Consider the following 22,674-nt stretch of genomic DNA (forward strand, 5'->3'; position numbering starts at 1 on the left):
ATATTATCTGAATGGACTTATCTGACCCACCTGTGTATGTGACGGGGGTAGGCCTCTCCTCCCGTAGATCCCCACCAAGGCATCTTTACTGAGGGACACATTGAATTTGAGGTACATGGGGTGGTCGATAAAGACCTGTGACCTCCAGAAGATTCCAGGCGGGATCAGCTGGGCGACTTTGCGGCCCACGTCTATCTCACCCATGTCTATGAAGCTGTCCTCCGGGAAAAAGCCATCTAGTTTACCTGTGGAAAATGAGATCTATCAGTCAGCTCGACGCCTCATCAATCTACCATATGGTGCGAGCAGAGGGTCAGTGTACCGGGTGAATGACCCTCTTGCTGATTTTCCATCACATCAGGAAAAAATAGCCACGCTGAACATATAGAACTTTCCTAAGCTGAAACTTTACAGGTACATAAACTCAACATTGTGTGTGAGAGATGTATATAGTAAGTTTTTTTTTACATTATTTTGTAAACAATTGCAATAGTACTTTTTATATGGTTCAGTTCTTATACATCCTCAAACCTTCATTTAAACACATAAAGTCTATTTATGATTACAGATCATTTTCTGTTTTCATGGTTTTGATTTGGAAGTTGACTCAGCCTCGCTTTATAATAAATCAGTTGTTTATATATTTGTTCTATTTTTTTATACTATCAATTATTTACTCATCAGAATATTTCAGAAGCAGTGCCTCCCTTGCGTCCTCATAGAAAACGCCCCTGCACCTAATGCTGATGTACCCTCCTCATTGGACCCTGAGGAAATGGCAACATCTGCTCGCTCAGGTGGACTGCCCAATTTCCACAGTGATGGCGACAAAAGCAGACATCCTTGCAAAGAGAGCCCAGAGGACTCTCAGGCAGCTTTCGCGTCAGGCTACACGCACTACAGCAGATGGCAGTTTCCTCAAAAGTCAATCATTTGCATAGTGCTATATATGGAGAGACAGGACACACTTTCCTGTCTTCCAATTTACCGCCTCCACATAACGCATTACCACATCAGTCGCAATTACACATGTTGTGGAAATTCAGCTATGTTGCATATTTTGCCATTGGCCGAAATTTACAAAATCTGTCAAAAACATGACTGAAAAAAAAAACTAAAAACAATTATATATTCCATAAAAAAATATAAAAATATTATTTTTTCTAAAATTATTATTTTTCTATTAGCATTATTTGTTACTATGATGCAAAATTTAAGGCAATGCAATGAATATTATGTTGTGTATATACAGTATACACTGAACAAAATTATAAACACAAGACTTTCGTTTTTGCCCCCATTTTTCATGAGCTGAACTCAAAGATCTAAGATTGTTTCTATGTACACAAAAGGCCTATTTCTCTCAAATATTGTTCACAAATCTGTCTAAACAGTGTTGTGTTTATACTTTTGATCAGTGTATGAAGAGTTTCATTTTTTTTTTTTTTTTTTTTTTTTACAATTTTCAGAAATCATGTTTTTTTTTTTGTGCATTCCAATTTATCTCAATTAAACTGCGGTTGGGCTATTTTTTATGTTGTATTTATTGCATTGCTTTTAATTTAGGATTTTTAAATGTAAAGTAAATATAAATAATAATAATTATTGCATTACAGCAAAGGCATGAGAATCATTGAGAATTATGAATGATTGGATTTTTTGTAAAATACAATTTATAAATCTGAACAAATTAAATTAAAAAGAAAATAGGGAGGAAATACTGAATCAATTATTATTATTATAATTGTTTTTTTTTTTTTTTTTTTTTTTTTTACAATTACGATTTCCATGGCACATGGCAAAACAGAAACATCCGGTTGAGTTGGCAAATGCATGAATTTAAACAAGGTCTCACTGACACTTTCCAGATAACATGTTTATGGGTAATTGAACTGATTACTAGAAGGTGCAAGATGGTCAGAAAACCTCTCCGGTACAGTGTTTATTTAAGTTAATGCCAGGGATGTACAGCACAGTGACACCGGATTGATTTGCTGTGTTCCTGATGACAATGTTACTCTGACAGTCAGAATTAAAAAGCCCGGCCTATCGATTTCCCCTCAGCCGCAGATGTCACTCAAGCAGAGGCACCGTAGCAGCCTCCGTGTTTGTGGTTTCACTCGCTCCCTCTCTGCCAGCTGCTAAATGAAAAAAGACGTCTCTGCGACTCATCTATATGGTAATGGTCTGATCTCCCACCTTTTGTTCGAGGCCTGTGGCAAATCAAATGGCTAAATATGGGTCGCGCTCATGGAAAAAGTGAACTTTTCCTACTGTACGAACTTCCGTCTCCATGACCGTGGGGGTTAGTGTCTGCTTTCTTCCGCTGCCAGGAAAACTCATGTCCAGTCTTGGAGATGAAAGGAATGCATGGCTTTCTGGATGGGGCAAGTTCTAATCTGCCTTGAGCCCCTGGATACTCAATCCCTAAAGCTGTGCCATTCGTTCTTCCAGGAACAAATAATACCCTTCCCATTTTCCCTTCAACTTTCACTGGATTGTAATGCAGATCTCATGGCAAGCAACTGAGACTGGTCACAGCATGGAGCTGGCTGACAAATAATCCTGGATCTTGAAGTCTTTGAAAATCAAAAATAAGACGTTATAATACTGGCCAGCACTGAGCGAAATTAGCGGGAGATGAGTTCATGCGAATCTGGCAGGAAATTAGCTTGAAATGTTGGAATGTGTTGTCGGATATGCGATGACTGAAGGGCATGAGTTCAAACGCTTGGCCAAAAAAAAAAAGGCTTAAGGTTAATCAAAACTGGAAGAACTTCTCTTTTTTTACCAATCAAACTTGTTTGGAGCTGCTGCCTTTTCACATCAAGGCTTCTATTTATCTGCACCCAAATAGGGATCACACTTTGACAAATCTTATATATATATATATAAAAAAAAAAATACATATATAAAAAAAAAAACATGAAACGCCATTCAAAATCCATTTATCTAAGCAAAACAGAATATTCAACATGAAAATGTAAAGCAGAACTTGGGAACTGACTGGACCATGTAAACTGGACATTGGACAATTGGACAAAGTCAAATCTGAGTGTGTATAACATCCTCAATACCACTGTGAACAAAAAACTAAACGCAACATTTGAACATTTGTGTTGACTTTAAGACATCAGGCTTGGACATACCGTCATCTTTGCTTCCTCTGTCCGGAAACTCTAGACCTGTGTTGCCCAGAGGCGGCAAGCCCAGATCTGTAGGCAGATGTAGGCCACTTGTGTTGTCTTCCGTCAGCTGATATATCTGCCTCTGCATTGGCTGCAAATGCCAGTTGAGTCCGAAGAGGTGCATGGCTGCGGAGAAAGAGCAGCAGCAGATGGTAAATTTACGTGTGTTGGAGCAGTGATTACTGAGCATGTGCCTTGGTGTACATTATTGTAATTAAATTAGATTCACTAAGGAATCCTATAGACACTGCATCAGAAAATTAACATCCTGAAGGCTGTGGGTAATTAAACCAAGGCTGTATGAAAACAAATGTGTTTTATGACATGATTCATCTTTTGCAGTTTAAGATTACCTAGAGAGCCACAACCCACTGCAGCTTAATATGCAAATATGACGTCATGGCTGTTGGATTTTCCAATGGAAATTCTCTCAATGAGATTTTCTAACTTAAATTTTGTTGAGTTTAGTAATGTTGAAAGTAGTATCTTATGTTCAACAAGGTTGCATTTATTTGGTCAAATACAGTAGTGAGATATTATTAACATTTATATTAAACCATCATTACTCTAGTCTACAATTTTACATGATCTATGATAATTCGAATATGCTGATTTCGATGCTCTAGAAACATTTCTTATTATTATAACCAATGGTGACATTATTTTTTGCTACTTAATATACATTAGGTGGACAACTGAAATGCCTATTCCTGCCGTCGCATGGCCACGGTGTTAACTGCAAGTCGGTCGCGTGTTAAAAATGTTCACGAAACAACTGCCGGGTGGTATGCTATTGTTATTAAACAGTCATTACATATTATTTATTTATAAAATTAGGCCTGCTTTTATTTTTTCTGAATGTAATAAAATGCGACATATTTTTTTTTCCACTCAAAAATTGTGTTTTTAAAAAACATGCAGCAAACGAAAATAGGTGATCAATCGGTTAAAATTTGTTACTGTAGGTTAACAAATTTGTTGGTTAAAATTTGTTAATGTGTGTTAATCTAGGCTATGCTTTTAACTATTTGCAAGTTTCGTGTTTATCCCATTTATTTTTTCAGAACAAAAAAGTTTCCTGCCCCGTAAACATTGTGCATGCCCATTCACTTTGTGCGCTCTGGCACAGAACCCCACGCTGCAATTTTTTAAATGTATTTTTTGAGTTTTACTTGACTTGTATAAAAGCAAGTAGAGAAGGCTCCCTTTAAAATCACTGAAGTTGTGAATCAATGAAGCTCTTTTTTTACATTGTGTACACTTGATTATAATGGGAGAAATTGAGTTTAAACGTGAGGAGATTTTATTAATCCATCCATTCTTTTCAGTTTCAGTGATTTAGCTAAATCATAGCCAGGTTTAATTTATTTGTTTCTTGCTTTAGTTTGGTCTAAACTATGGGAGTGAAATTATTCAGTGCCTCACGTTTTACTAAAATAATGGAAATAATTTCTAAAACACACAGCAATTTCTTAATCAGTGTACAGAGAGATATCTTTTCCCCAAGTAGTTATCTGTCAAAATAAAGGACAGGTAACGAATAACAAAGTATGTGCATGTTTTATTCTGTTTTATCTCTTCTAAGAAACGAACATAACTTCTTATGTAGGCTACTATATTTTCATCTGTGAATATTAAATATTTTACCTACATGTTTTTTCGTTCTTTTTCCGCTGACTGCAGTCATCAAATGTAACACACGACTATTTGCGAAAATGTGCTTAGATGCATGTGTTTGATAACTTGTGGTTAAAGCACCATTCAGCGGTCAAAAGCTGCAAATGCCCTTTGCAAACGCTGTGCTCGCGATGGTAGAAAGCACATTCTGGTTGGCCACCTACTGTATTTGTGTAAACAGTCAAACACTACCATTAAAAAGTTTTGGAATGAGAAATTAAGATATTAACACTTTTATTCACACTGACAATAATGAGAACCATTATTAATGATTAGCATAACAATAATTAAGCTCTAAATCAGCATACTGTATTAAAACTGATTTCTGTGACTAAAGACTAAGGTTTTGAGTGCTGAAAATTTAGCTTTGCCACCACAGGGATAAATTACTTTATATTCAAACAGAAAAAAAGGAAAATAATAAATAAATAAATAAATGTACAAATATTTTAGAGTATTACTGAATTGCAAGAAGAGAATATTACAAGAGCATAACAGACTTTAGATTACGGAACACAAACACAAATTCAATATTAACTAAAACTTTTCCATCAGTAAACCTCAATAGTAGTTATGTTTAGGTTTAGGTTAAACTTTTGACAAGTAGAGTATGCACATTTCTTTAAGTCACTGTGAAAACAACAGAGGTACCCCCAGCCTTGGAGAAAGAAACATTTTTGTATAACCCACAGAGAAAAGCCAGAGCCCACAGGGCAACTTTTATTTTCATCCCCATTAGCTTACTAACACCCCCGTGGCTAAAGAGACAAGGAAATGATCAAGTCAGCAAGAACACAACAAGAGGTATGGATGAATGCATGAGCAGCACCAGAAGACACAGTGATATTTCACAAGGTCAACAAAAGAAGCAACCACTGGGATGAACTCTGGTGGCGCAGTGAACAGGGAAGGAGGGGCCAGGCATGATGGATCACCAGGACGTGAATGGTCAGGACCAGCTTAGCCAGGCAAAACCTTGTCCTGGAAGTCTTCAGTCAGCAAATAAAATGCCAACAAAAGGCCTTGGAGTGCTTTCTTGCACAGAATGGAAGTTCTAAGCACAGGGTGTAAATAACCAAAAATTTAATTAAGATTGTGATGCTACAGTTGAATATAGGCTGTATATCAATAAACAAAAAATAAAAAAGAATATACTTTACTGGTAATTGGAAAGTACACCCTGGTTCACGGTCAAAAAAGACCAGAGCAGCCTGATATAGCAACATTTGCTTTAGTATTGGCTGGACTACTTTGTTAAGAGTTAAAGGGGTCAAACGACATTGCTAAAAAGAACACTGTTTTGTGTATTTGGTGTAATGCAATGTGTTTATACAGTTTAAGGTATAAAAACACAGTCTTTTCCACAGAATGTACATTATTATTTATCTATGCCTCGCCTTTCTGAAACGCATCAATTTTTACTAAGCTCATCATTCTGAAAAGCTAGGTGTATGCTGATTGGCCAGCTATCCAGTGCACTGTGATTGGCTGAATACCTTAAGCTTGTGTTATAAATGTTACACCCCTCACCATACTGTGATGTCGTGTGCTTAGTGCCCATTATAAACAAGGCATTTGTTGCATCTAGTGTGGACATAATTACTGATTATAATGACTTATACTGTCTTTTTACACGTTGTATTGCGTATCGCACTGTGTAAACATAGAACCATGTCTGCATTTGTAATCAGAAAAATGACAAACAACAAGTGCTACTCAACACCGCTCAAAACTTGAGTTTGAGTCATCAGTGGCAAATTCTTTAAATATGTAAACCAACTTACAGGCTGTGAGTCAGACGTGTCTCAGCATCTCCACAAAATGGCAGCGGTGGCAACAGCGAGAATAAAATGTAATGCCTCCTTTCTTTGCGTGAACATTTGGGTGGCATAATGCAAATATTCCCACATCGTGATGTAGATGGTTGCTTGGGGGGTTTAGAATGAGACGTTTTAGGTAGAAGTGACTGACTCTTAGCTTTTATAAAGAATGTTTCTTTGGATTTGAAACTTTAGTTTTTGCAACTTTACAGATCTTCTTTATGCAACAAGAGCTTGGAAAAAAGGACAATTTAAAATTGCATCATACAATACGACCACTTTAAAGTTAAAAAGTGGAGAAGAAAATCTAAAATAGTACAGTATCTAGGCACTTCTGGCATACTTTGCAGGGATGAGATATTCTTACTATAGTACTGATAGTATGTATATTGGGATGCAGCCACAGTATGTAAGACAACGTAAGTCGACACAGACTATGGTGGACTATGGCGATGTCAGAGTCGATAAAACAAATGATCTCAAGCCTTGTCTCTTTCCCATGCTCCATTTCTCTCCCTACGTGAGTTCCCATTTCTCCTTCGTAAGTACAGGGCTGGTTTCAAATTGCACAAGTGGCTTTCTCTGCCATACTCTCTTGACAACCTGTAGTGACAATTCAGGGCTAAAATTACTTTTCCGCTCCACTCAATATTTCAGAGAGGTGACAATGTATTTGTTTTGTGTAGCGGCAAATATCTTGTCTCAATCAGGGTGAGAAAAGGTCTAAATGAATGATTTATTCTTCTGTCAAAGAAACGTATAGCTGGAATAATTTCCACACCCTCACTCAATCTTGATTTTTGGATCTCATAACCATAAAAAAATTAAGTAACAATGAATGACTATCATATTCCTTGTAGGTATATAAAGTGCTGATTTAAACACCTTAAAAATCCAAGTCCAACCAGATGAATCAGGAAATGTCTGGCACTGGACTCCAGACTGGCACAAAACAATTAATGTATTCATTATTTATCGTCTTAAATATCATAAACTGTTTCATGCAATTTCATGGTGTTGAGTGTTGTTGTAGGTTGTTGAAGGATCTTTTATTTCAAAATAAAATCATACATACAGTATGAACATAACTAGAAATCTGAAAAAGTAGAAGTGTTGGAGGTACAGTCAAACTAAAACTATTCAGACACCTTCAGCATTTCTCATATTATCACTGTTTATATGCTGTAGTTTAGAAAATGGTAATAAAATATGACAAGAACTGTCAGAACAAATTCATCTTGAAAATGTCAGATAACTTTGATACAAAGGTATGTAATGAATTCGGCTGAATAGCTGACAGCTGTCATTTGTTATCTTTATTTTATAAATGCACAAAGTTTTGTTGTTATTATGACTGTATGCAAAAAAGTAGACCCTTCAATTTGACTGATGTATTGCTCTTATCTGTACGATCAAAACTGAAAGTGTAATTTAAGTTATTTTCGGGGTTATCAGGAGAAAATGCCTCATAACGCGTATATGTGTTCATCGACTCCAGAGGGTTAACTATACTATTAGATAATACCGATTTAGGTCAACCAATTACCAAGCAATTATTAATTGTGTTCATTCTGTGGGGTAAAAAGGTTGCGTTAACAATAATAATAATAATAAAAAAATATCCCACATTTTTTATCTTACTGGTAGTTACCTGTATGAAGAATTTTGTTACAGTTTTCTTTATTTTGCTATCCTCAAAAATATATAAAAAATTGTATGTTATCTGAATAATTTGTTTTGACTGTACTTTACTCATTAGGGTTGTGTGTGTGTGTGTGTGGGGGGGGGGGGGGTGTGATACACCAGGTTCATCTTTAATAATTTGACTAAGAGAGCAATTCCTTACTGAGTAACAGCTGATTGGTTGGAGTGGTGTTTATGGAGGGAAAGATGTGCCTGAATTCATTTTCAAAGAAAAACAAAGAGCTTTGTCTAATTGCTTCATTTGGGCCTTTGGTTGGATACTCTTTGTCCTGCTTTACATGTTGTAAAATCAATGATCCTTAAGATTCTGCAAAGATGTGCTTGCCCTAGCTTAACCAGAAGTATCGGATTGGCAGTTTTAAAAGCCCAGCGCACAGCTCACAGACTGAGGATCAAACTAGTCGTGACAAATGGAGAGTTCTGCTTCGCATCCCTTTGCATGTTTGGCCATTAATTAAAGCCATATTATGTGGTTACCACCCCACATTTACTAAATGGTGAAAATGTGGCCTGAAAAATGATGAAGCCTTTGACAGGCATTGCCACGACGGATGAGAGTGGCCATCCTCCGTCTTATACAATCAATAGCCATTTGGAAAATTGCAGGCCGCGCATTTTGTTGATTGCATTCCGACAGATTCTGGCAGTCCTGGAAAAAGGTCTGAATGTTGCCTTTACTTTTGCAAGAGAGCATTTCGGGAGGCGATAAAAAGTCGTTGCTGTCTTGAGGACAATATAAATGCAAACGATCGGGCGCCTCCGCCCCCGTCAGTACTTCTGGAATTGACTATGTCAAAGGCGGACAGACATGCTACGAGACAGATGGCTTGGATTGTCATCACCCAAGATCGAGTAAGGCATTCCTTTAGCTCACTCTCTTCTGCTGCACTTTGATTTGTGGCTCTGCGGGAGGAAGCGGGGAGTGCAGACTGTACGCATGGGCAGTGGGGGTGGACAATCGAATCAAAGGCATCATGGGTCTAGGTGTCATTCCAAATGTCCAAGTAATTGCTCCTTCAAGGGGCCCATCTTCCATCTGGACCCCTTTGCAACTTCTCCTGTCTAGCTCTGATGTAAAATACCTCACACACTTCCCGGCTACCCCCCGCTACCAAACCTCATTATGATTTATGTCCGAGCTGTCCCGGTATCTATGATTCCAGAGTGCGTTGGGAAGAGTCCAGCTTATGAAATATGTTTCTCCGGCTTGCCCAAACTCTTCCATCATATAAACTCACTCTCTTTCTCTCTCTCTCTCAGCTGTCAGCCAGGCTCCCTGAGCAAGGAGCAAAGCACAGAAAGGTGGAAGCAGACTAAGCTGGGTGTTTTTTAATGAGGGTCTCGCTGGAACGGCAAGTGGAAAGACCCCACGACCTGTTGAGAGTAAAACGGCAGACATGCTGAAATGCAAGTCTGGACACATAAAATGTCCCTGCAATCTCTACTTTGGCAGGCCACTTTGGCAGATCCGTGCAAGCCAATTAGAAAGCAGAAAGCTTGAACAAACTACTGCTTCATTCTGAGAGGAACACAAGCTCATTACTGTTCCACTTCTGTGTTTCAAACATTTGCAACACCTCCTGAGAAACAGACAACAACAAAAGACCATCTATCCCACATTTACCTCCAACAAAAAACAGCTTTATCCCAGGACAAAAAAAAAAAGAGGACAATGCTGGGATCTGGGGGCAGAGTGTCACGTGTTGAGAAATGCCATTTCTTGCTCATCCATCATAGAATGGACAGGGCACATTAGCAAGCATATGGTTAATTAATTCCCCTTAGACACTTGAATGGATGAGCGTTGAGCATGGCAGCTCTCAGTCCTCTCATTAGCAGTCTAATTATTCTGACACCCCTCCTGCAAGGATCCTGGTGCGCAAGATCTTTGGGACTTTTGGGCAGCCATCTCATATACGGCTATGGAATTTTACCAAGAATCTTATCAGAAGACAGAAAGGCCAATGTGAAGATGCCAGTCACCACTTTGGCTAATTGAAGCAAGACAAACATGATGACATGTTTAAGTAGTACCCTTGTTTTACACATGGTTAAAGTAGGTATTTGGAGGGTTTACATTTTTTATAACGAAAGGTTGTAGAGGAAAACTACTTAATTTATTGAAGAGTTTGTTCTTGACTAAAGAAAATGTGTCTTTTTATGGATTATCTTGAAGGTTACTCACTTACTTTCGTTGAGCGCACATGGATTTAAAGCCCTTAAAAATACACAAGTAGGTGTCAAATCAATCTGCAGACACACCAGTAAGACCTTAGAGAGCACTCTTGAGTGTTAAGTTTCCCCATTCATGAGTGCCTCATCTTTTCACCAAAATTCCCAGTGGAGCCTCCTCTTTTCTATGTGCCTTCCTCTGGTCTCAGTTCAAGTTCAGACAGTTGACTATAAATGAGAGGCAGTGAAATGCACATCATCAGCAAGTTAGTAGATCAAAAAGTCTTAAGTCATTTTTCACTTTCACACTGAAGCTTAGAGGAATCTATCAGGGTGAATAATATCTCTACACTGGTCAGAGTGCTTGTAAAGTATGGCTACAGAGAATGAACTTTTCCAAAATATCTTGATAAAACAGCTTCGTTTTGGAACTCGACAATTTACAAGGCAGTTTCTGTCCACCATGATTCAACCCTAATTGCAAAGAAATACACCTGGTGCTAAGTGCTCAAGGGTACCATGGAGACCAAGCAGGACTATGATCTAACTTCCCATTTGCCAAGTCTTCCACAATTAGGTTAAAACAAGTCTCCTCATTATAATTTAGGCTACCACAAGCCAAAACTTTGCTGTGACACAAAGTTCTATAAACACTACCAGTCCTTTCAACTCCAGAATATCAATCCATTGACAATCCAACACCATAGATTGACAAAAATACATTTAACAGAAGGTAAAACTAAAAAAATGCATTAGGCTGACTGTAATACTGAAGAAACAAAGAGACAAAAAATAAAAGAGTGGCGCTTCAAAGTCAATCGACAGTTAGAGTGAGTGTCTTGTGGCTATGACTGAGGTTGCATATTGGGCGGTACAATGAGGGCCCAGCACGTTAGGAAATGAACACAGAGGGAAGCTGATGACCTTCAGATGCCGAGGACATAATGACCTGCTTAATGAGCATGCCACCACTGAGAAAATGGCACACCACTCCCAATTCTGCAATCTCACTCCTTTCAAGGAAGCAGTTCTTGCAAACTCCACAGAAAAAGAATGGGGGGTGGGGGTAGCAATGGCAAAACTATGCAGCAAGTCAAAAACATCTGTCAGGAGGTTTAATTGGGTTCATTAGACAACACAGCTAGAGTTTCCAATTACAGGCCTACATAATTAATTGCACTTGAAATTAAATATATTTTCTCATCAGCTTTTAATTAAACGTGACCCCTTGTTGTTGATTGAATCCCAGATTCTCAGGGTGAGCTACATTTTCATGCGTGTTTACCTGAGGTGCTCAGGGAGATGAGCTTGATTTTGGAAGAGGGTTAGGATGGGGTGGGGTGTCTGTAATTACATGAAGTGATTAAGAGACATCGGCTTGGTGGGCTTCGCAGGGCTCCTAACAAGGTCAAAGCTTAACTAGCCCTCTAGCTCACTCAGAGAACAACTTCATTAAGCACAGTGCTTCGGCATTTAATGTAGACAACAGTATTTAGCTTTGTTCTTGTCCAAATTTTGTGAGCTGCTGCCTTCTAAGTAGATACCACTTAAAAGTCTTTTCAAGACGGAAAATAAATACTCTACATAGGCAGAAATTCTGCATGGAACACAAATAGAGCAGGAAGCACACAGGAGACATGCTTCACAATTAATTGCTTAAATAAGTTAATGAGGAAAGAATACATTGCAAAGTGTACATTATGATGAGTTAAAAAATCTTGCAATGCTTTTCTACCTCGTAATTGAGCATAGAGATGCACATTTGAAGACAGTACAAGGACAGGTTAAAGCATGAAGACAGCTGCCAACTGTTTGGAACAAAGGCCCTTTAACCTGGAGGACATCTATGATGACTTAAACCTCTAGGTAGGCAGCCTACTAGTTTTTTAGGCTCTCAACACATATCAAGCCACTGCATTATATACTACCTACATGCTGCCTGCTACCTAAGACAGCATCCTAATGATTACTAAAACTGATTTAAAACATTTTACATAGGCAGTTATTAAAGGGATAGTTCACATTCAGTGGTTGTCACCATTGCATTCCAAAAAAAAAGAAAAAGAAATAATAATAATAATTAGAAAAAAAAAAAAAAAAACACTATGTTGAAGTTGAACTATCCCTTTAAAGTCAGTCACAAGCACACAATATTACCATAAAATAGAGCTGAGCAATTTTCAGTTTACATACATTTAATTTAAGTTCCAAATCCCTGTATAGAATCACAGAGTAGCAATGTTTTTATTATTATTTTTTTTTTTTTTTTTTTTAAGTCCAAAATAGATGCATGGATGGATGGTTCATTTCAGTTCTATTACACTGTTTTTTCCCTCAGTGCCTAAGCTATGAAAAGCTGTTTATCTCTAATGATGAAGACACATCTGTGTGATCTCCATTCGGATCCACCTTGTGCAAATGACTTTGCACTCAATTTCCCCCCCCATATTTTCAACTTCAAAAAAAAATATATATATATATATTTATATATATATATATTATTTCATTCTGTGGGCTTTACATGAGATTGCACACAACAATTTACATTCTAAGCAGACACACATTATGCAAACCTATTTCATGCTGTCCTATAAAATATATTGGGTTATACAAAACATTATTGTTATTATTGATTTACTCTTCAAGGTATGGGCACTCTTTATTTGGAACTGCTAGACTAGCTCTTATTTTCTCACATGTACTTTGGATTTTCCACTTCTTTCATGGGATTTTATAAAAACATAACAGAATTAATAGTGGGCACCTAATAATATTCAATTACCAGAGTTCAGACTAATATGGTGCAAAACTAATACAGCTGCAATAAATCACGGACAGTTAATAATTCTCTGTAGTCACTGTTTTACTCCATAAATGTTACCCACACGTGAAAAATCAAACCACAACCAGCATAAACTGTTGCTATGGCTCAATCATATCTCACTTTATCTGTTGTCCATTATTGATTTGGTTCACTGACCAAGTTGAAAACAGTTGTTGGACACTGAAATGTACCAACAATGTCAGAAATCAATGATGTTAACTGTAATCTGCAGAAGCTGAGCTTTCAAATGATTGAAAATGGAATCGCATACAGCATCTTTATGTGTCGCAACTCTAGCACAATGTGGAAACAAAAATCATATCAGTCTCTTTCAGTGAGGTGACGCACTGATAATCATCAGCAGCTTGGATTCAGAGCCGAGACTTCAGCCTTTACAATGATCTTTAGTATTACAATAAGATTAGGATGCATAATTTATGTACAAATAACCCTATTTAACCAATCAAAGGTGGTTTGTTGACCATCAAGTTTTGTCTGTACTTTTGGTAGTTTTGGTCTCCTTTCAGATCAGCTTAACTATCATAAATCAACTATGAGCTGCAAACCACCTTAAAGTTTTTCTTTTAAGAACCAAAAAATAAGCACACATCATCATACCAATACCTTTGATGAAATTTTAAGGGTGAATGAGAATGTAGAGGGGTAACTTACCAATGAAGTAAGCCAACAAGAACACCAGGGTGACGGAGATGAGGATGGCACTAAGGGCGGCACATTTCCAGTTGCAGTTATTATAGGGTTTCTTCAGGCTAAAGGCAGGCCGTGAGAAGGTGTTCCGTGGCAGGGGCCGGGGAGGGGGAGAGTAGACCGTGCTGGACGTCAAAGGGTAGCCAGGTGAAGTCGTGCAGTACAAGGGCGAAGTCCCGCCAGGCTTGAACAGAAAGTGTCTGCAGAGACGCAGAAAATGCTATTGCTTATGTTCACAAAAATGGGACATTAGAGAGCACTGTGTGTGGTAAGTGTTTTCTCATCATGGTAAACAGTATCTGTAGAGAAGGTAGGCTTGATTCCCCGCACCGGTCAGTACTGCTGTCGCTAAGCACTTTTCCAAGCTGTTGCCATAGCCACATCTGAGCACTGGCAGCAAGTCACACTGTGCCCCGTGGGGTGCGTTATATCGGAATTCTGAATCGATATCAAATTTAATTTACAGCACGATTGACCACAGTGGATTCTTGTTAATACAAACCCTCGTAGTGATTTCTAATTCACCTTAAGGGTGCGTGTGTCAAGAAGCTGTAGGATATTGCAGGATGTACATTATCAAGACAGCTTATTCACTGTGGATGGCGTAATCTATGGTGAAGTCATTGACTTTGAAAGCACTATCAAGCTATACTGACCAGACGAGGGGAAACTCAGAAACAAACCACGTTAGGCTAATGAGGTACAAGAAAACAGAATAACAGACTTGCAAAAACTCTTAGTGCACACTACAAGACAGAAGCTTGTCATATTGGTACATTGCTATGGAGGATCGTAATTAGCAATGCGAATAAAATACAATTGTAAATTGTCCATTTCTGTCGCAGCCGAAGCCTCGTGGGCAGTGCTCTAGAGTTCGATTCTTGTCTTAATGTCCTTTTTCTCCTGATCCCATCCCTAAATGTTCCCATCTCTCCTTCGTTGTCCTGGCTCAATAAAATGCATCTAAAAAAATAAAAATAAAATAAGCCTTTCGCTGATTACTAGCATTAAGTTTGTACGTTAAATATCACAAATGTGAGATAAAAAAAGAATAAATAAATACACACTATCAGGCGACTCACCAAGAATTGCACCTGCCGTAGCTCCGATAAAAGGATAGTTCACCCAAAAAGTATAATTGTGTTCCCATTTACCCATTCTCATGCTGTCTCAAATCTGTATGATTTCACGGTAACAGGGTTCAGTCTTGTAGTGCACACTAAAGGACTTATGAACCGTTCCTCTGAGAAGAATGCTAACACATTCAGAGTTAATTAGAAAAGTTGTTAGTGTTCAGAAATTATTTCTGTAAAAAAAAACATGCAATTCATACAGTAAGTAATGAAACATGTTAGATTCTGTTACAAAAGTCACTATGTAATGGAAAACAAGTGTGCACAGGTACCACTATGCAGCATGGCAAAGCAGATTCCGGCAGCCGCGGTCAGATCATGCAACATACCCATCAGTGTAAGCCCCGTCGCGGCGAGCTGTGGCCAGAATGTCCATCTCTATAAAGTTGTCCTGTAAAGTCTCTAGGAATGTCTGCTTTGCTATGTTTCTACACACAGGTGGAGAGATGGACAGATGGAACGAGAGTGAGACATGCGTGCAAGAGCGAGACAGATGTGCAAACACAAATATGTGATCACCCAGTGGCATTCTGTATACGGACAGAGTGAAGAGGGCGACAAGGACAAACAAACCCCAATTTCCAATGACAGGGTGCTGGTGCCGGATCCGGAACCCAATTTGAAACTGTTCCAATGTATTTCAACTGAAGTAAAAGCAGTGCTCAGGAGCAAACAAATAGCATACTAATACTGTTCTTTAGCTATTAACATCAGAACATCAGAGAACAGACAGCGGGAGAATCTTCACATCAAAGAATGTTTTTTTTTTAAACAACTTCTCAGTCTGGCTAGACTGATGTTAAACAAAACTAGATCAAACAAAAGTAGATCTTTACTATTATCTTTTACAAAGCTGTTTATATTGGAAGAACCCACTGCAATGAGTATTTAATTAAACAAAAGTTCGTTCCCAACCTCTAATCCAGTTGCATGGGTGCTGATGTTTTGTACAACAGACAAATGTATCTCCCACCGTGTGGGGAAACAGTTTTAAAAGTTAAATTGTTTTGGAAACTGATGCACTGTGGTTTAAATAACATAGCCGGTTATGAAAACGCTCGTCTCTCCAGTCAGTTGAAATGTGGGTCGGTTCTGAAAGAAGTCCGCAGGTCCCACAGCTCGGCACCAGCACTATTTCGGTGGAAATGGGCAAACAGAGACATCCTTATGGAACTAAAGTTCTGTGTGGGGGGTTTTATCCCTGTGAAACCCGGCACGCCCCACCCGAGAGTGCTCACGCTCTTTTACCACACATGTACCTTGTGTTGTACGACCCATGCCCCTCTCTGCAAGCGTCCTGTTCTTCTCTGATAAACATTAGAGTATTCTGGCTCCTTTATGATTGTGGTTAGAAAAAAACAAGGCATTACTTTTCCATTCATTTCTTTACGTTCTTTGTGTTTAGGGGGCTGACACGACACTTTTCAGAAAGAATCACACATTACACTGACAGAATTCCCAAGTGGTTACTCTAAATCCTGCTCTAAGATGTGTTTTTTTTTTTTTTTTTTGCAGATTTTAAATAATAAATGGTTCCATAAAGCAGAGGTTTATTAACATTCAGAGAGGAACTCAGTGTGCATTCAGCGAAGCATGTCTGCAGTAGCTCCGTGCCCCCTGAGACGGCTGTTCCATAAGGGGAGACTGAGATAATGCAATGGAGAAATGAACCATCAACATGCATTGGGCAGGCGCAACACCTTCAGTTCAACAAGAGAAAATGTTTGTTTTCTTTTCTTCAGAGCTGTTCCAGACTGCCTGCCTGCTTGGCTGATTGTCTTTGGCCGGCTTATGTACATTTGTTGGTTTGCTCGGGCATTGGGAGGCAAATTAAAGTTTTAAACGAAGACAAGAAGGGCTCAGAGGCCGGTTTGGAGGAGTCAGAAAAGAATACATAAAAGCAGCCAATAAAAGATTGGCACTGCCTGGCTCTCGTCCAATGGAAGGGCTCGGTAAGCCTACATATCCAGGGACTCATCCAACCTATTCCAGCCCGGCCCGCTGTACAAAAGTCGCGAGAGGGAACCATTACAAAGCCATTAGCTAAAGCCTAAATGACAGGCCATCTTTCACTGCCCTTGTGGATATTGCTAATGGTTCCAATTTCATCAGAGAGATTCAGATAATTGATCGCTCTTTTTTTAGATAGGAGGGAGCTGTGGGTGGGGTGTGATGTCACTGTTTTACTCAGTTTCCACCACTCTTCTCTTGCCGCAGATCGGCTGGCGTGACCATCTGTTTCCCTATCCCATGGGAATACCTGGTCCAGATTAAAGTTTGGGGAAATCCATGATGTTTAATCAGTCATTATGTTGCTAACTGTCCCTCCGCAAATTCAAATTAACATTCATTTTCCTGTTGAGTGGACCGTTCACACCCATGCTGGTCACAAGCACATCAAGATGACAAAGAAACAGCTCAGAGTTTCTGAGCAAGTGCCTCAGTTCTTATGCTTATTATTAAACAACATAAATGTTAGGATACTTTTTTTTAATCCTACCTCCACCATTATTTCCTTATACTCTATATTACAGCTATTCAAATGAAGCAAAAGGAATGGGTTATATAGTATTTTACATTTATATTTATGCTTTTAGCAGATGCTTTTATCTACCAGTATGATTGTTCCCTGGGAATTGAACCCACAACCTTTTTCTTGCCGCAAACACAATGTCTACCCCTGAGCCACAGGAACACTACTGTTTTCACTACACTACCATTTTACTACAAAATTCAAAAAATAAATAAATAAATAAATAATATTTTGCGAATTATGAACATAAATAAAGCTCAGTTCATGATGTTTTTGGAAACATTACATGCATTGAGAATAAAATAAATCACTCATTACTGTACAAAAGTATAATGAAAACAATCCTGTGCAGACAATCTTGCTGTCTTTTAAATCAAATTCATCATTCATACATAGTACATTTTTTTATTTTATTTACATTTTTACTTTACGAAATATTATTTCGGAAATGTATATGCTTTACAAAATACTTTATAAATTTACAAAATCTACATGATTTATCTTATAACCAATTTTTTTTAAATGCATAATTATATTTATACTTTTTAGTAAGTACATTTTAAATTAGTAAGCGATTCAACTGAAAAACTAGGTAAGAGGCTTCACAACAAATTAAGAAAGTACTTTAACTCTGCAATCCCAACGGTAAATCATTGCAGTTTTGAGATTCGAGACCTGTGTTATACAGATGCTCTTAGCACAAAGTCCGAAAAGCCTAAAACTTTCACAGCAGCTGAAATATTTATGAGCCATTTGGGTTGGCTGGGTTGAGCAGTGCAGGAGGTGGAGGTAATCTGAGTATCAGTATGTATCATTTCTCTTCAGGCTGGTCTGACAGCCCTTATTTGCCTGCGTCATGCATGAGGAGCAGCCTGTGCAATGCAAACAGACATCTGAGAGGTTCTTGACTGATCTCCTCCACACAAGTGCCTCAGATAGAAGCAAACAGAGCAAGGGCTGATGGGAGATAAATAAGGAGCTGAGTTTTTAGCAAAGCCCCCTTCAGAACCTTGAGAGAATTCGCCCATCTAATGCATTTGGGCTTGAGATATTAGTTTAGCAACACTGCCCGGAAAGCCCAGAAAAAAGAAAAAAAAAAATGCTTTTCTCTTGTTGCATATTTAGTCATGTTTTAAATGCATTCTGGCCTGATGCAGGAATTTATGTAAAAACGGAGCCGCATGAAACTTCGGTGTGACAGAGCATAAAGCTTGATTTAATTCCTAATTCAGCTAAACACTTTTTAAGGTCATTCCTACTATCAGCACATTTTATGTCCAATCATACTGCATTTTTATTCATACATACAGTGTTAAAGATTAAAAACTAATTAATTTACAAATGAATTAATTAATATAAATTCATGAGGTTAATTAATCTTTAATTAATTAATTTGCCTGATCTAGTTAATTAGAATGTTTTAAACAAAACAATGTTTTATTGAAAATATTGTTTAAATTTTCAGTTAGTCTTTCCGATATTGCTTTCCAACCTGCTAGTCTTTTGTAAAAGCCCTTTAACAAAGGGTTGTTGCTTAATGACAACAATGTCAGGAGGTGAAACATTTTTTGGCGGGAAACCTATTAAATAATATCTAAAAAATGTATTTTATTATATAAAATATTAGAAATGTGTAGAACAATATAATAATAATAATAATAATAATAATAATAATAATAATAATTATAATTATAATAATAATAATAATTACTTCAAGCTGACACCTCAAGCTAATTGGCTAACTTTGGCTATTTGTGTTCATCCTACGAGGTTACATTCACTAAGTTATTTACAACATTTTTGCATTTTAAACTGACCAGAGCCTTTTGAAAGTCTGGTATATTGTTTTACAGATACTCTTAATTAACTTACAGCACTTTTTTTTTTTTTTTCAAACACCAGAACCACACACCAAATCTGCCAAACCATACACTAATTTTAAGCCTTTGACTTAGTTTTCAGTTTCATAAAACACTTTTTTTTGCAAAACACAACGTACAATTCTCTATATATCACAAAAATCTAACGGGAATTATTATTATGGCAAAGGTATTTGCAAATGTTTGCTTTTGAGATGTGTCTGTGATGTTTTGAATGCAGTGATTCATCTTGCAAGAGGTGTGAGGCATTTTGCATTTTGTGTGTGCAATTCGTGGATTTGTGTGTAAAGTTTTGAAAATGTGTGTAAGCCAAAAAAAAAAAAAAAAAACTGTAAAAGTCAGAGACATCAAAAGGTACTGCATAACAGGAAAGACCCACTATTTCATTGTGCGTCAAATAGGCTACATAAAGATTTATTGAGTATTTACAGTGTAGTTGATCTTTTAAACTGATACAAACGGCGTTAAATGCTTCATGCAGCCAGCATATGCATGCCTTATGCATTATAAAAACCTAATTTAGATACACGCACTTATCGACTATTTAATTTGCCAATTTAACACGAGAACATCACAGCACCACATATACCTGGTCTCTAGGGGAACGTTGCTGTTGAGAAGCCAGTTGTCCTGGGCACTGCCTGAGTCCTGGGCACTTGTAGGACCCTCATTGGGAGCCGAGCTATCGGTGGGTGCCGGGCTTGGGTTACTGCGCTGGGTGTAGTTGCTGCGGCTCAGAGAGCCAATGGAGGAGGCGTGGTGCTGACTAGGGGAGTGGGAGTGTGACAGGGGCAGCGGTGGCGTCCGCAATCGAGAGTGGTTCTGGAACGAGACCTCTGAAAAGAGAGAAACAGCCCGATCAGCAACTAAATAAATTAAATTACTGCAGTGTTCATTAGCATGTGCTGTACAGACATTTGTCTCTAGCGTATTTCTGATACTGCATAAGTAAACAAGTCAATTTTCATTATCCTACATTTTATTGGAAATGGTATCGTTAACTGCTTAGGCAGCGGTACCAAAACTGTCCTCTAGGGGCGCACAAGAAAATGTTGGTAATGGCAGAATACAGCAGGGAATTCCTGCTAGCAGCTGCTCGAGCAACACAGCAACAAATTATCCCCAATATCACTTTCTGATCAGTCTTTTGTAAAAAAAAAAAAAAAAAAAAACAATAAATAAAAAAAAAAAATCCCTTTAACGAACAAAAACCTGTTGCTTAATGAGAGCATCCTCCAGAAAGTGACATCGATTTAGTAGGAAACAACAGCACAAACATCAATAAGCATTCTGTGATGTTAAGTGGCATGAATTGGGTTGTCTTACTACGAAACATCCAATCCTGTTATATAAAATATCAGAAATCAGATGTCAGAACACTGTAAACAAGTATAATACAAACTTAATGACACCTCATGCAACCTAACTTTGGCTTTTTATTTCCATCCTTTTAGATTCTAGTTTTTAACCGTCTCATTATAAGGTTATATTAACAAAAAAATTATGAGCTCAAGATTGACCAGAGCTTTTTTTTATTATTATTATTCTGGTATACATAAGTTTTACATAAATGCTTCATTAAATCACACTAAGAAAAGTCTATATAAATACAACCTAATGTACTGTGTTAATACGTCTGACACATCTTCTGATTACAAAGGCATTTGTTGCCAAAAAGCCCCGTCCATATTTAGAATTGGCTAAACAAGTAATCTACATAGTGTGAATTAGATACTGAGGCAAGGGACATGCAACACAGACAGCAATTTGCAGTTGCTTTATTTGTATATAATTCTAACAAATACCATTAATGGTAATGCTAATGGTGTGGCTAATTGGTTTGGGCAAATGCATCTGATAAATGCATAAATAAACAGGGAAATGGTAAACACTGTACAATGGCAAAATGTGGAAATTATGTGGTTAATGCATAAATTAGTTGTTACAGTAGATAAATGTGATTATGTATCTGGAATTAGAATTAAAAAGAGAAGCTTACTTGGATAACAAGTATAACTAGACCCTTTTCAGAGAAACGTTAAGATGTTGCCTTAAAAATGAAACACCTAGCATACTACTTAATGTTCTGTGTCACATCCAAATAGTGCTTTGGCTTCTACTAACAGCTGGAATCTCACAAACACTCATCAAGCAAAATACGCTGTTGACAATCTGTCATTATCAAGTAGACTGAATTACCCTCGTCAACCTGTTTGAAATTCACGCCATGATCAACTGCAGTTTGTGCGGATGGACCCGACAAGACAGCTTCAGCTTCCTACAAAGCGTTTGTCTCTTAAAGCCACTTTGCGTCATGGGAGATGGGAGCTATCAGACATGAGATTGTGAGCATCAGATTGTGGCAATCCAGACGCAGATAAAGACCCTTGTGTCCTTGTGCGCTCCAAAAGCCATTCATTTCCATATCCGCTAAACCATTCATCAATCAATAAACTAGCGCCTCATTGCGCTATGAACCCTTACTTAACAAGAACAAAGCAGTTTCATTTTACATCTGTCGAAAACACTCAAAACTAGATATATCTATTTACTGAGAGCTTAGACTGTTGCTTAAGGGGAGGCTAATGCCCTAAAGATGTTTTATTTACATTTATAAACAACTTTACCTTCAGTCGCTAAAGCTAACATGCTAAAGATGATTCATTTAACTTTCATTAGTTAAGAACATATATGTTTTATGAGGTGCTATGAGATTTATTAAAGGGGTAGTTCACCCAAAAATGAAAATTCTGTCATCATGTTCTCACTCTCATGTCGTTCCAAACTTGTATGAGTTGCTTTCTTATGTTGAACATAAAATAAGATATTTTAAAGATTGCTGGTAATCAAACAGTTGGTGGTTGCCATTGACTTTCATTGTATCTTTATTACATACTATGGAAATCAATGGAAACCACCAACCGTTTGATTACCAGCAATCTTCTAAATATCTTCTTTTATGATTTGGGTGAACTATCCTTTTAACAACTTTAATTCATGTTAATCTAATGTGCTAAACATGATTCTAAGCAACT

General features: G+C 37.7%; 1 protein-coding gene across 7 annotated transcripts in view; it reads right to left on the reverse strand.

Moving 5' to 3' along the window:
• LOC127972817 (teneurin-4) overlaps window positions 1-22,674 on the reverse strand; it is a 205,920-nt gene that overhangs the window by 88,275 nt on the left and 94,971 nt on the right. For 2 of the 7 annotated variants that reach the window (XM_052576618.1, XM_052576620.1), the window contains exons 5-9: window positions 20,229-20,475; window positions 15,556-15,654; window positions 14,058-14,293; window positions 3,150-3,314; window positions 31-245 (exon numbers count right to left, since the gene is read on the reverse strand). In XM_052576618.1, coding sequence (XP_052432578.1) covers window positions 31-245; window positions 3,150-3,314; window positions 14,058-14,293; window positions 15,556-15,654; window positions 20,229-20,475 — 962 coding nt within the window. Of the gene's footprint in view, window positions 1-30; window positions 246-3,149; window positions 3,315-14,057; window positions 14,294-15,555; window positions 15,655-16,485; window positions 16,561-20,228; window positions 20,476-22,674 lie in introns of all 7 variants that reach the window. The other 5 variants (XM_052576621.1, XM_052576623.1, XM_052576625.1 and 2 more) reach the window with 3 other exon arrangements.

Source organism: Carassius gibelio, chromosome B15, assembly GCF_023724105.1.
Source record: "Carassius gibelio isolate Cgi1373 ecotype wild population from Czech Republic chromosome B15, carGib1.2-hapl.c, whole genome shotgun sequence".
NCBI classification, from domain to species: Eukaryota; Metazoa; Chordata; class Actinopteri; order Cypriniformes; family Cyprinidae; genus Carassius; species Carassius gibelio.